General features: G+C 35.9%; 1 protein-coding gene across 1 annotated transcript in view; it reads left to right on the top strand.

Annotated features, from left to right (window-relative positions):
* Positions 1-6919, top strand: part of ANKEF1 (ankyrin repeat and EF-hand domain containing 1) — a 73741-nt gene extending 66822 nt beyond the window's left edge. Inside the window, exons 9-10 of the mRNA XM_007476688.3 lie at positions 1457-1594; positions 6588-6919. Of these exons, the coding sequence (XP_007476750.3) occupies positions 1457-1594; positions 6588-6746 (297 nt within the window). The 3' untranslated portion in view covers positions 6747-6919. The remainder of the gene's footprint in view (positions 1-1456; positions 1595-6587) is intronic.
* The last annotated feature ends 8059 nt before the right edge of the window (positions 6920-14978 follow it).

Below are 14978 nucleotides of genomic sequence, written 5' to 3'. Positions count from 1 at the left end.
CATTTAATTGAAAATAAAAAATAAAATGGAAAATAAGCCAAGCTTGGCTTAAAAAATTAACCTCACAAATATAAAATGGGTATGTGTGCTGTGACACTTCATATAAAGAAGACATGGGATTTTAGTGAATTTAAACTTTAATATGATATTTTGATAAAAAGTTAAAGCAATCTTTGTTAAGGGTTTTAAAGATGGTAGGGGAGAATCATGCTATTCTTTGCTTTTAAAGTCTGATGACATCTGGCACATTATTATGATGAACCACTTCTGAAAAAGTCATATTTAGTTCTTAATACTAATTTTGGGAATGAGACTAGTAATGCTGGGGTTTATGAGGAAGAGAGGGGCTACTAAGATGGTGAGGGGAAGACCATCCCTTATGGGGATAACTTGAAGAAACTGAGGAAGTAAAGGGAAGAGACAACTGAAGGACATGATTGATAGCTGTGACTGTAAAGTTTAAAAGGCTCTAGGGGAGCTATTTAAGTGGAAGTCAACAGAGAGGCAGATTTCAGCCTAATGTCATAAAAATATTTCTAACCAACAGAAATGCACAAAATTGGAATCAGTCCCTTCAAAATGGTGCAATGTGTTCCCTTTTACTGTTAGTCTTCAAGGAAAGGCTGGATGGCCCCTTGTTCCCCTATTCCCAGTGGAGAGGGGGATTCCTTTTGGGGTGGGTTTGTATTTGAAGGCAGCTAAGGTCCCTTCCTTCCATCTAAGCTGCTGTGTGTGAGTGGCAGTTAATCTCATGCTTACCTTGGTTATCTGGAGAATAAAATATTTTTTATCTCCTAACCCCTATTTCTAATCTACCGCGAATGGATCAAGTTTGCTACCCATCTAGCTCTGAGTCACCAGAAAGGTTTATGTTGAAAATTTCCACCTTGAAATGCAGTAAAGAAGTGAATATGGGCATTTCTGAGTATTATTGTAAATGGCAGCGAAAGTTTAGTGTCTGTTCTCAACAATGAGAGCAGCCAGGGGGACAGGAAATAGGAATGCTTCCCTAGGAGACCTGGCTGCCCCAGCATGAAAGAGAATGAGGGGAATCAGTGTGGGACTGGAAGAATTAAACTAACTGCTGCACTGATAACAATTCCAACATCGTAAGTAAGTGGCAGCTTCGTGTCATATGTTAATGTAATTTTTAGTGGATAGCCAACTTCCCAACCAATGAGAAAGCACCTGGTCACAAAAGACTAGAGTGAAGCCATTATGTAATATGGCTTTTGTTGGAACAAATTTAAAGCCATAAAGCCAGCTTTCCCCAAACTTGTATGAAATCTCTGAACTGGAGCCATTTCAGCTTGGGTTGGAATTTTATTTATCAGCAATGGCATGAAATGGTATGTAAGTTTCTTTTGAGTAGAGCCTAGCATATGACAAACAAAAAGTAGCAAACAAAATATTTATCCATAACTAATAACTAATAACTCCTTGTATTAAATTTCAGGAGGCACTTCCACCAGTTTACAATATTCCACCCATAAAGGAAGTAAAAACGACCGTTAAGGATAATGTTGTTCATCTCAATTCCTTGATTACCAGTGGATTTACAAAGAAAGTTAACATCACATTTGTACCACAGAGAGTAAGTACTTTGGCAGAAGTTGAATATTATGATTTTACATTATAGTTTTGCAAATGTTATTCAAAATATATGTATTGATTAAAAAATTATAAGGTTAATATAACTTCCATTGGTTTAATCTTCTAACCTGATAGGGTGCTTAAAGGTATCACTGATTTTTTTTTAGCTATTTTCAGGATATTTTTAAGATCTGCTAATCTATTACACTAGATCATTATTTCTTTGTAAATTTTGAGACTTAGTATACTTGTTGCATGTTAAGAAAAAAAAATCCAGAGGAAAGGGAAGATCCTGAATCTCAGCAGCTAACCAATATTTAAATTGTAACCCTCAGGCTATATGTAAATAGCACCTCAAAAAATCCTGATGGCTTAACTGAATTTTCCATCTTTCTTCCAAATATTTTGATGTCAAATAGAGCTGAGCTTTTTACGTTTTTGACAGTTTTACTAATGTGCTATGTGCTGTCAGCTAATTTCTTGATGACAAACTTCCATATCTATAAACATTCTTAATAAAGTAATGTCAAACATCAGATTTTTAAACTACAAAGGAATTGTAATTAATTGTTAACATGGAAAAGAGGATAAAATGAGAGTAACTAGTATTTACAATAATATTCTTTTGAAGTGTGTTTATCTTTATCTTATTTCATGGTAAGTACTCTCAGTACTAGTGATTATGCCTATATTTATTTATATAAATTTTAAAGTTTTCCTTAGATCTTAGATATTTGAAACTATTTTTGTTTCCATATAGTTAATTTGTATAGTCTGTTCATCTATGTTTTGTTGATTCCCTAGTATTCTCTCCATAGCTATTTTTGTGGGATTTTTCTTTAAGTATCTCAACTCACCCACTCCCATCTCACTAGTAGCAGGTGACCTCACTCATACTTTACTGAAAAATCAGAGGAAGTATAGGAGCTAGAAGAGAAAGGAAGTTTGAGAGAGAACCTTATAACAGAGATGCTACTGGTGTGCCCAAGATTATACAAGTATTAAGTGCCAGGATTCAAATGTAGATTTGATGATTCTAAACATAATATTTTTTGATGTATGATACAGTTTCCTTATTGAGACCAAAGTCATCCTGTAGTCACCCATATCTTCTCTTATCTTCATCTCAACACATCTTTGTATTCTTCCCACCACTTTTAGACAAAGATATGTCTTTTATTCCTATTGAATCTAACCTTTTTGTATCTAATAATTGGGTCAAAGAATCAATCAACAAACATTTATTAAAGCTTCTTTCTTCCTGGTGCTCCTTAGCACTCTAAATAATAAAACATGAATTAAATAACCCTTTCCATCAAGGAGTTTATATTCTATAAGGAAAAGCAAATTTAATATGTATAATATACATTTATCTATATATACACACACATACACAAGTATATATAGAAGATTAAATACTGAAGCTGAAGCTTAAATATTTTCACCACATATCAAAAGACAGAACTTATTGGAATAGACCTTTATTTTGGGAAAATCTGAAAGTAAAAGGCGAAGATGGCAAAGGATGAGATGGATAGAGAATAAAATAAGAAAAACAAGCATGAGTTTGGACAGACTTTGGGAGATGGTGGAGGATAGAAAAGTATGATATGACTGAAGGACTGAACAACAATACAAAAGGATGTAGGAAAAAAATACAGTGATTTTTTTTTTTGAGGAGAGTTCCTAGCAGCTTTGGGGGATCAAAAAAGGCTAAAAAATGGGAGGAGATGTTTGATTTACATTTTGAAGAAAACAGTATCCTTAGGTGCAAAAGTAAGGAAAATGAATGCCAAACTTGGAAGACAGACTGTGCAAAGGCATAGAAAAAGCATCCAGCATTCAGTTGACCCTTCCCTAGCATTTTCAATTTCTTCTTTTCCCATTAGCATCTTATATTCTGCTTTTATATGTACATAGTTTCCTACATTTTAGGAAAAAAACACAAACATTTTAATTGTCCTACCCTTACATAATCCTTATATTATATGTCTATATTTTTAAATTTTTTCTTTCTTTTTAATGCAAAATTCTAAGGTCCCTTACACCTCTAATATTTTGTGAGTCTATATTTCTTAAAACAAGTGGTCTATTTCTTTTCCTTCAATTTCTTCCTCCCCATTCCTTTCCTATAACCCTTTTGAACTTTGGCTTCTATATCAAAAATCCTTATAAACAATTCACTAATAGACTCCTTAATAAATCCAAAGATATTTCCTTAATTTTAATTTTCCTTAATCCCATTTTGGCACTTGGTATTTTGACCATACATTCCTTCTTGAAATTTTTCTTTCTCCTTTATTTTCCACTTTGACCACTCCATCTCCATCTTTATTGGTTTCTTTCTCCATTTCCACTGACTTTATTTAGGGTTCCTCTAAGGAAATTTTAAACTTTATTGCATTTTTCACTTTGTATTTCTTTATTTCAGAGAGCTCAACTACTCTCAGAACTTCAAATATCAACTCTGTACTCAGAATCCCCAAATTTGACTAGGCCTGACTTTTTCCTTGAATTCTAATTGTCTATTTCCCTACAACTTATTCTGGTATTGTAGTCACCTCAAATCTGACCCAGCTCTCTTTCTAAACTTCTATGTTTTTAAAAAATTAGCAGTGCTTTGAATCCTTGGTTCCTGAGTATATCTTTGAATTCCTTTCTTCTCTCTCTAATAGGCAACAAGTAAAATCATCTTGTTCTCAATTTTTTTTTGAAAGATGAGATAGAAAGAGCTCAAGAACAAGTTGTTAGACTGAGAGTATGCTGATAAGTCTGATATTAATCTTTCATATTTCATATTTTGTAGACTATTTTTAAGAAATGAAAATAAGAGCATTTGGATGGACCCCCATCTATAGATTTATTGAAAAGATTATCAAAGATAACACCAGGAAGACAATTTCTCACATGTCAATATAGTTTTTTTTTTTTAACATTTTTTTATTTGGTCATTTCCAAACATTATTCATTGGAAACAAAGATCATTTTCTTTTCTTCCCCTCCCTCTCCTCCCACCACCTCTCCCATAGCCGACGCGAGATTTCACTGGGTATCACATATGTTCTTGATTCGAATCCATTTCCATGTTGTTGGTATCTGCATTAGGGTGTTCATTTAGAGTCTCTCCTCCATCATATCCCCTCCACCCCTGAAGTCAAGCAGTTGCGTTTCATCAGTGTTTTTACTCCCACAGTTTATCCTCTGCTTGTGGATAGTGTTTTTTAGATCCCTGCAGATTGTTCAGGGACATTGCATTGACACTAATGGAGAAGTCCATTACGTTCGATTATACCACAGTGTATTAGTCTCTGTGTACAATGTTCTCCTGGTTCTGCTCCTCTCGCTCTGCATCACTTCCTGGAGGTCGTTCCAGTCTCCATGGAATTCCTCCACTTTATTATTCCTTTGAGCACAATAGTATTCCATCACCAACATATACATACCACAGTTTGTTCAATTGATGGGCATCCCCTCATTTTCCAGTTTTGGGCCACCACAAAGAGCGCAGCTATGAATATTTTTGTACAAGTCTTTTTGTCCATTATCTCTTTGGGGTACAGACCCAGCAGTGCTATGGCTGGGTCAAAGGGTAGATATTCTTTTGTCGCCCTTTGGGCATAGTTCCAAATTGCCCTCCAGAATGGCTGGGTCAGTTCACAACTCCACCAGCAATGAATTAATGTCCCTACTTTGCCACATCCCCTCCAGCATTCATTACTTTCCTTTGCTGTTATGTTAGCCAATCTGCTAGGTGTGAGGTGATACCTCAGAGTTGTTTTGATTTGCATCTCTCTGATTGTAAGAGATGTAGAACACTTCTTCATGTGCTTGTTGATAGTTTTGATTTCTTTATCTGAGAACTGCCTGTTCATATCCCTTGCCCATTTATCAATTGGAGAATGGCTTGATTTTTTGTACAATTGATTTAGCTCTTTGTAAATTTGAGTAATTAAACCTTTGTCAGAGGTTTTTATGACGATTGTTTCCCAATTTGTTGCTTCCCTTCTGATTTTAGTTACATTGGTTTTGTTTGTACAAAAACTTTTTAATTTAATGTAGTCAAAATTATTTATTTTACATTTTGTGACTCTTTCTATGTCTTGCTTGGTTTTAAAGTCTTTCCCTTCCCAAAGGTCTGACACGTATACTATTCTGTGTTCACCTAATTTACTTATAGTTTCCTTCTTTATGTTCAAGTCATTCACCCATTCTGAATTTATCTTCGTATAGGGTGTGAGGTGTTGATCCAAACCTAATCTCTCCCACAGTGTCTTCCAATTTTCCCAGCAGTTTTTTTTTAAACCCTTACCTTCCGTCTTGGAGTCAATACTGTGCATTGGCTCCAAGGCAGAAGAGTGGTAAGGGCTAGGCAATGGGGGTCAAGTGACTTGCCCAGAGTCACACAGCTGGGAAGTATCTGAGGCCAGATTTGAACCCAGGACCTCCCATCTCTAGGCCTGGCTCTCAATCCACTGAGCTACCCAGCTGCCCCCTGCAGTTTTTTATCAAATAATGGATTTTTGTCCCAAAAGCTGGGGTCTTTGGGTTTGTCATATACTGTCTTGCTGAGGTCACTTACTCCAAGTCTATTCCACTGATCCTCCTTTCTGTCTCTTAGCCAGTACCAAATTGTTTTAATAACCGCTGCTTTATAGTATAGTTTGAGATCTGGGACTTCAAGTCCTCCTCCTGTCAATATAGTTTTGATTTCTTCTGTTAGGTCCCTCTAATTTAAAGTCCTTTTTTTTGTTATTAGTTTGAGTTTAGATACTTAAACCAATGATGCCAAGATAGTATCTTGCCTGAGTTAAACAGTTGGATTGTTCTGGAAGTGCCTATTATCTAAAAAATTCTCTCTTAAAAAAGATAAAATTCATTTGACAGTAAATATGGATATTTTAATCTTTCTAATTTCAGTATATCCCAAATTGTTCTGATCTGAGTGTTAACATTCTGTTGGGTATACCTTAATGATTTCTTACTTTTCATTACAGGTCTGGAGCCCTGAAGCTACAACTGCAGACTTAATCAGGAAAAGAGAAATGCGGCGTGAGCGTTTCACTTATGAGGTGGACTTTGACGACTTCATGATGCCTTTTCAAAAGAATTACACCCAAAAAGCTCAAGCTCTTGAAGCCACTATGTCTCTTTAGAATACTTCAATTCTGTCTTTGGTAAATGCCTTAAGTAGCAAAGACAGGGATATTTAGAGAAGTCAAGGCCAAACTGTATAACTTTAAGCTTAAACACTTCAGATTGCCAATGAGAGCCAAAACTTTTTCTCCCTTTAACAACCATAAATATTCTATACTATAGAAGAACCACATTATTTTTTCTATGAATTTTTTTAATGTTAATTAGATTTTTCATATATTTTGAATCAGTGTTTTTGTATGTAAAATCTTATCTTCCATATGGTATATATCATTGTGATAATAATGTTTTGATGTCTCTTGACCCCATAATGTCCTTGGTCCTCTTTGAAACAAAGATGAACATAGATGACAATGATCATGAGAAGCAATCAATAAATAAATATTTTTAAAGTACCTACCATGTGCCAGGCACTGTGCGAAGCGCTGGGAATGCAAAAAGAGGCAGAAGACATCCACTGCCTTCAAGGAGCTTATAATCTAATAGGGAACTCAACATGCAAACTATATATTATATATATATATATATATATATGATAAATAAGTAATAATGAACAGAAGGAAGGTACTGGAATTACAAGGTGGGAGAGAAGGCTTCCTTTAGAAAGTCTGATTTTAATTGGAACTAAAAGGAAACCAGAGGGTAAGCAGAAAGCAATATTGTTCAAACATTTTTATATTTATGCCTAGGTACTCTTGGGAGAATGAGAACAACTTCTACCATATATTCCCAAAGGGTTTCATTTCTCTCCCTCCTCTCCCAGTTCTAGCCAACCGCAGACTAATAATAAAAATAACAGCTAATAGTTAATACTATAAGCTTTTCAAAAGTCTTTTATTTACACACACATATATATATGTATATGTATAATTTGATCCTCACCATAATCATATTGTGATATAGTGTGATTATTCTTCCCCCTTTTCCAGATGACAAAGCTTCAGTGATTTGTCTTGGGTCATATTGAAAATAAATATTTGTGTCAGGATTTGAGCTAAGGCTTTCCTGACTTCAAGTTCAGTATTTTGTGGACTATACCTCTTTGCTCTGCCCTAAAGAAATTTGAATTTTTTTTTCTTTTATCTTTCTTTCATTTCTAAGTGTTCACCTTCTTCCCCCCTCCTTAGACCCCTCAAGAAAAGTGCTAGTTCCTCAGATGCCTCTAAAGGTTCAAATATTGGGGATTCCCTCTTGACCATCAGGAACAGGAAGATCATGGCGGGTGGGTCTGGGACACTCAGTGATGGTACAGGATGAGTCTTTTTATCGACCTTGGAATTGGTACATGCTACATCCCAGAAGGCATGTAATAATCTCTTAACTATCTTACTGCAGATTATGGTGTATTATAATAAATGTCAGCGACTTTACTCAAGGTGTCATGATATCTGCACTATAGCCCTGAGGCTCTGGTGCTTCTTTGTTCAATCATCACCTCTATACATGGAGAATCCACCATGGGATGCGAAGATTTAGCTTCTCCCAGCACTTGGACCAAATCCTTGTGGCCTAAGGCTTGGGTCTTCCAAAGCTGGGAGGCAAAGCCTGTAATTTCTGGTCTTCATTCCTTGGATTTATTCACTCCTTATGATGTTAGGACATGGCTTTGTTGTCTATTGTCTTGCTCTCTTTCTGGTTTAGCTTTTCTTTTCCAGGGCAATCCTCTCGTATCCCTGAAATTATTATTGTCAATAGGAGTCCTAAAACTATTTAAGTGATAGTAGGTCTTCTGGAAGACTTTTAGGACCTTTGATCCCGGTGGGGGGGGGTTGATATGAAAAAAATAATATTTCTTAAAATCCTATCATATAATTTGGTCTTTCTTTTCCTAAGGCACTATCCCACTAGTCGAGTTTTTTTGTTAAAAGACATTGAAACTCAATCTCAAAACCAGATTGACTCATGGGACTAAGGGTCAAAATCATTGATATAATAGCTCTCTGGTCACCTAAGTAGAAAAACCCACATGGAAGAAGGTGACATGGCTCATCCCTGAGGCTTTAGATTGACAAAGAATAAGCATTGCCAATACCAAGTAATTGTACACAACTGAATCAGAATAAATTCAATGAGTATCATTTCCCTACTCTGAATGTTTATTCTCTCCTATTGCTAAATAAATTTCTTTTTATTAACTATTACATAGTTGATATGCATGTCTCATTTCAATACAGTCTGAGCTACTGATCTGATCTGAAATAGATCTGGCCCACTACAGTGTTTTTCTCTGAATTTCACATATTTGTGATTTCTCAATGAATATTTAACATATTAACATATTCTGACATAATTATATAAATATAACACAGTTTTATTTTTATTAGGGTTTTTTAAAAACAATTTACCAAGTTTTTCTTCATCTATTTGAACCTGATCTCAATGTGATGAATATTTATTTTCAGCTTGACTCCCCACTGGTGAGCAAAGTGGTCCATTCTAATATCTGTCTTGCTTTCCAATATCATTTGAAATATAGAATAATAAAAGCATTCATTTTTCCCTAATAGTAAGGGAAGTGCCATTTCATTGCAAGGTATCATGTGGCTTTTAAGAGCTGTAATTGAAATTCAATTAAACAGATTGACATTTTATTAATTTTCTCCCCAGAAAAATAATCCAAATAAATAGGTGTCTATAATGCCTAATTTTATTTCTTTATATTCCTAACTCAATTGTGATATCACTGAAGAAAAGCATAAAATCAATTTTTCATTTTCTTAGTAGTTAAATAGTAGCATTTAAAAATTATAATGTGAAGGGAGATGTTGCTATTTCACAGAAGAATAGTCTTCCAGAACTGGAAAGAATCTTAAAGATCTAGTCCTACTTTTATTTATATTGAAATGTTCGTAGATGTAGTTACTGGGATTTTAGGAGTAATCTACTCTAATTTTTATATGTGCTATAGATGATGCCAGGGCCAGTTAGGTGACACAGTGGATAGAATGTAGGGCCTGGAGTCAAGAAAACTTGAGTTCAAATCCATTCTCAGACATTTACTGAGTGACCCTGGGCAAGTCACTTAACTTTGCCTCAGTTTCCTCAACTGTAAAATGATATGGAGAAGGAAATGGCAAATCACTCCAGTGTCTTTGTCAAGAAAATCCTAAATGAGGTCGCAAGGAGTCAGACATGACTATAAAAGCAACAACCTTGATTAATGTTGAAACTGAAACATAAAGAGCTTGTGTGACTTATGATCATATTATCAGAGCTAAGAAATCTTCATATTTCTATAATAAATGAAGTATCAAGGTCATCCGTCAAATCATGATTATATAAAGACTTGGATAATAATGGAGAGAGAGAAGTAGACATGTTAAGGAATAGGGAAATCAAATATGAAAGTTAAGTATTGAGAAATGGAACTGAGTAAGACATCTAATTCTAGACAAGGACTTGAAGTTTTGGTCTGGGTTTGGGGCTATCAGGGGTGAGAAGAACTCTGATTTGGGTTTGAATTCAATGGAGGCTCTATTGTTCCTTTAGAATAAAATGATTTGATTCTTTATTATCTGCTTCCTTTCAAATGAATTGCTTATGCTTTTATGGAATTAGTTTAAATTCTTTAATGGATCCTCAAGTAAGAATTTTAGAAAATGCCTCAACATTTATTAATTGCAAAAAAAGAATCAGCAATAGGTTTTCAGCAGAACCAAGGCCTCCCCCACTTTCTTTTTTTAATTGAAAATTTTAAATTAATTAATTTAGAATATTTTTCTATGGTTACATGATTCATGTTCTTTCTTTCCCCCACCCTCTGTAGCCAATGTGCAATTCCACTGGTTTTACGTGTGTCATTGATAAAGACCTATGCCATATTATTGATATTTGCACTAGGGTGATTGTTTAGTATCTATATCCCCAATCATATCCCCATCAAACCATGTGATCAAGCAGTTGTTTTTTTTCTGTGTTTCTACTCCCACAGTTCTTTCCCTAGATATGTATGGATAGTGTTCTTCATCATAAGTTCCTCAGATTTGCCCTATATCATTGCATTGCTGCTAGTAGAGAAGTCCATTACATTCAATTGTACCACAGTGTATCGATCTCTGTGTATAATGTTCTCCTGGTTCTGCTCCTCTTGCTCTGCATTAATTCCTGGAGGTCGTTCCAATTCACATGGAATTCTTCCAATTCATTATTCTTTTAAGCACAATAGTATTCTATCACCAACATGTGCCACAATTTGTTCAGTCATTTCCCAATCAGAGGGCATCCCCTCATTTCCCAATTTTTTTTGCCACCACAAAGAGCACACCTAATGAATATAGCTGTATAAGTCATTTTCCTTATGATCTCTTCCCCCCCCCTTTTTAAAGACTCCAGGAGTGTCATATTTACACATGTAGGTATCATTGTAGAAGAAAAGTGATATGAAGAGAATGATAGAAATCCCTGAACAATGTCAATTTGATTCTCGTCTCAAATCAAGAGAAGACAGAGTTCAAATCCTGTCTCCAAAACTTATTAGCTATGCGACTATAGGTAAATTATTTAAATGTATGTAAGCTTCAGTTTTCTGCTATGTAAAATGGGCATAATCATGCCCATAGCAATTAATTTACAAACCTGGCCATATGTTCTAAGGAAATGATAAAGAAAATGCTTTGTAAACCCTACTACAAAAATGGATCTGTGATCTCATCTATTCAGGAGTTCCATCCAACTACAAAGATATCCCTGCCCATCCTCATGGAGTTCGCTTCAGGGGATCATCCCAAAGTATTAAATGCCTTCCTAATAGTCCCTCAAAACTGCAAGGTAGCAATAAAGCATTCTGCCATCTGCCTGTTTTATCCATCCTTTAAAGTCTTTCTGCGTTGATAGTTTTTTTTTTTTATCATATCCTTTACTCCTATTCTAAAGAATTCCTTTTTTATTTTTAACCTGTTTGCATTTATCCTTGTTTTAGGTTTTTAGCCTGTAACCTACCATCTGCCTCTCCATTGTCCTCTGAGTGATTCCTAACTAGAGTTCTTTAGAGCTGTATTGTTCTATGTCCTTTTGCTATCTAGCATTACTGAAAAACTGTTTGTATTAAAAAGATGTGTTTATATTGAAAGAGATTTGCTCTTATGGGAACTTGTTAGCCAGGGAAAATCTTTTAACAAATATCCTAAAAGCAAACTAGGCTTTGCCTATCCTCCTTTCTAAACCTGTTCCCAGATTATTTTCTATCTGTTTTGTTTGTCTCAAATGTACGTACTGTTAGACAAGCTCGATAGGGTGTTCAAATTTATAGTAGCACATATTCTTCATCCACTTGGTGTTTCCTTCGTGGATTGACAAACCAAACTCACTTTGCATGATTTCATATTCTTCCAGTAGACTCTTCAGTGCCTTGGGACTTGATGTAATCAATTTAATTTCAGCTGAAAAGAGGAATACCTGGAGGATCCCACTAACTACAAAGAATCCCCTCAACCTGGACTCCATCACAATGATGAATATTTTATAAATTATACATTTCCCTTTATGTCTCTCCTGATGTTTTTAATCAAAACATTATTGAATAGGATTATTTCTATTACTAAATCCTGTGAGCAATCATGAATGATCTTGATTTATGGCTGTATGATGTGACATTTTGTCCTACTGAGTCAAATACTTCTTTTTGTAAATAAGCAATAAACACAAAGGGAAGTTATGTTTTCTGTATCTTTCAGCCAACTATTAGATGATAAAGAGGTGATGGATTTTGAAAATCTGCTTCTTCCCTAATAATGTACTAAAGTGAAGGTTGACCATATGAAGTGACCTTCATAAAAATATGATATCTTTAGGAGAGGTGGCATATATATATATATATATAACTCCTACATTTATAAATTTTTTCCTATCTTATAAATAACTTCAATCTTTGCCATGTTGTCTGGTATTCACCATGTTCACAGCCTACCAATTTTTTTTTATGATTTTAAGGCATGAGACTTCATATAATCTACCAGTCTTCTTTCTCATGAATCATAATTTCCCATATTTCTTTTTTCCCATATATTTTCTCTCCTTTTCATTAAAGTCAGTATCAGAATGTACATTTATTTGATTTTGTAGGTCTTATCAAGTTTGCCCCAGAGTTTTTCTACTATTTCATGTTTAGCAACATATACTGATATATAAATTGCAATTATTTTCATGGTATTCATTTTTGAAAACACTTATGATTAGTACTTCAAAACATGACCTGATGAAATAATATTCCTTGTAGCTTTTGGCTATGTGATAGAATGCCTTTCATCAGCTACTTTCTTTTTTCTCTCCAAAGAGTACCTCTGGGATATCTTTTTATTTAGCTCTAATTTTTTATTACTTCTCTTTCATTTATAGCAGCAAGGACAAGATTGATAGCATTCAGGATAGAGAGTTGTAGAAAGATGATGGTATACTAGGACTCAGAAGATTCCAGAGCTTCCACAAATATTACATCAAAGTTGAAGATGCCCTTTTAATAAACAATAGAATCCTTTCTAAATTTCCCTATCCAACCCAACAATCCACAAATGCATTCCTAGTGTTTTTCAGATATCTAGTAAAAGTCAGTTTTGGAAATGGGTAGAGGTTGGGGACAAGGAACAAAAAAAAAAAGAGCTCTTGGGGTCTCTGGAGTCTTCTGAACAGTTACAGAACATCCTGAACTCTCTATCATGGAAGCCTAGCCTTCTCCAAGGTTTGACTGAAAGAGAGCCATTATAAGGCATACAGGGAAGTCCAGCTCAATATTCTATGACTAGCCAAACAGTAAACAGTCTTCTCCAAGCCTTTGCCTAGCTGTCTGGTGCAGTCTCAGTATATTCCATATGCCATGTGGCACTAGCATCCAGAGCCAAGGTCCTAGAATACAGCCCAAGGCAAAATCCAACTAGAACAATCCCTGGAGCCTTTAGGAGGACCTCAGAATGGAACTATCCCTGATCTTAGCAACAGGGGGAAGGATCCTAGAGAGAGCCTACTGTGATAGAGGCTGGCACTAGAGAAAAAGTGCCAGATTGAAGAGTATATGAAATTGATCACCTTGATGGGGGAGGGGCCCCAGGAATAGAATCCCAAAGAGAGAAGATTCTGGTGAGAAGAGCAGTGAGGGTCTCTCCATCATGGAAGAGAAGGCGGATAAAGACTTTCTCCTGTGGGTTACCCATTTTTCCTGCTGGTGACTGGAAATCTTTTCCCCCCAACACTTCCCAATTGAAGGGACTTTCTGAGGAGAAACCTGAGCAGACATTACCTCAGCTTCTGTTGTCCAGGGGTGAGTCAACCACACTTTCTTTCGGGGGGGCTCAGGCTGCCAAGGCCTGAGTTCTCCCCCAAACTCGAGGAGGGAAGAAAAGGGTTTAAAGACAGGAACCCCCTTTTCCCACTTTCCTTTTCCCATTCTTCCCTGCCCATTATTCCTTTTGTATTATCTTATTGAGTTAACATTAAAATTATCTATTCCCCAAGCTGAATGTAAGTGAACGGATCAAGGGGAGACCTTTTTGGTCTCGAGTAGTGGAGGGGGGACAAGAGGGACAAGAGTGAATTGGGGAGAGCAGTTTTAGCTAAGGAGGGAAGGCAGAAGAGGGAAAAAACTTCAAACCCCCTCTCCTCTCTCTGAGTCAACCCATTACATCTGCTGTCCTTGTGAACCCCACTTTGTGGGAAGGGGATTTCTCCTCTCTTTCCCTCCCTCTCCATACCTTGGTTCCTAAGCCTCCTCCTGTCAGGGTACACCCCTTATATCCCTTCCCTCATCTCTTCTCTTTTTATTTTAAAACAGTTGGCACCCCAGATTAATAAGGACCTCATTTATTTAAAAAATAATACGCTTTCGTGACTGTCACCAACTGCCACCAAATGTCAGTTGTGAAGTTTATCAATTACAACTCCTGAGGCGAGCAGCCTTTGTCACTAACACTGCCTAGCAGTTTCCACACAGGATCAAAAACATCTTGATTCCTTGCGGGGGGGAGAACAAGTCAGTTACCAACTACCACTCTGATCAGTTACAGTACTGAGAGAATGTCTATTGTAAAAGGGAGGCTGTACTAGGGCTGTCAGTGATAGGAGCTAACCCTCTTGGATCCTATCTAGCTAGAAGCAAATCTTGTGAGGACAACAACCATTTTCTAACTGTTAACTCCTGGCAGTTAGAGTCTAGAAAACATCTAATGGGGAACATGTTGCAAGTAATACTGTGGTTGACTATGCTAGGAATAATTGCCATTTATTAGGGCTACTGTATCATTTGT

The sequence above is a fragment of the Monodelphis domestica genome, chromosome 1 (assembly GCF_027887165.1).
Source record: "Monodelphis domestica isolate mMonDom1 chromosome 1, mMonDom1.pri, whole genome shotgun sequence".
Taxonomy (NCBI): Eukaryota; Metazoa; Chordata; class Mammalia; order Didelphimorphia; family Didelphidae; genus Monodelphis; species Monodelphis domestica.
This window is presented reverse-complemented; position numbering and strand designations above follow the sequence as displayed.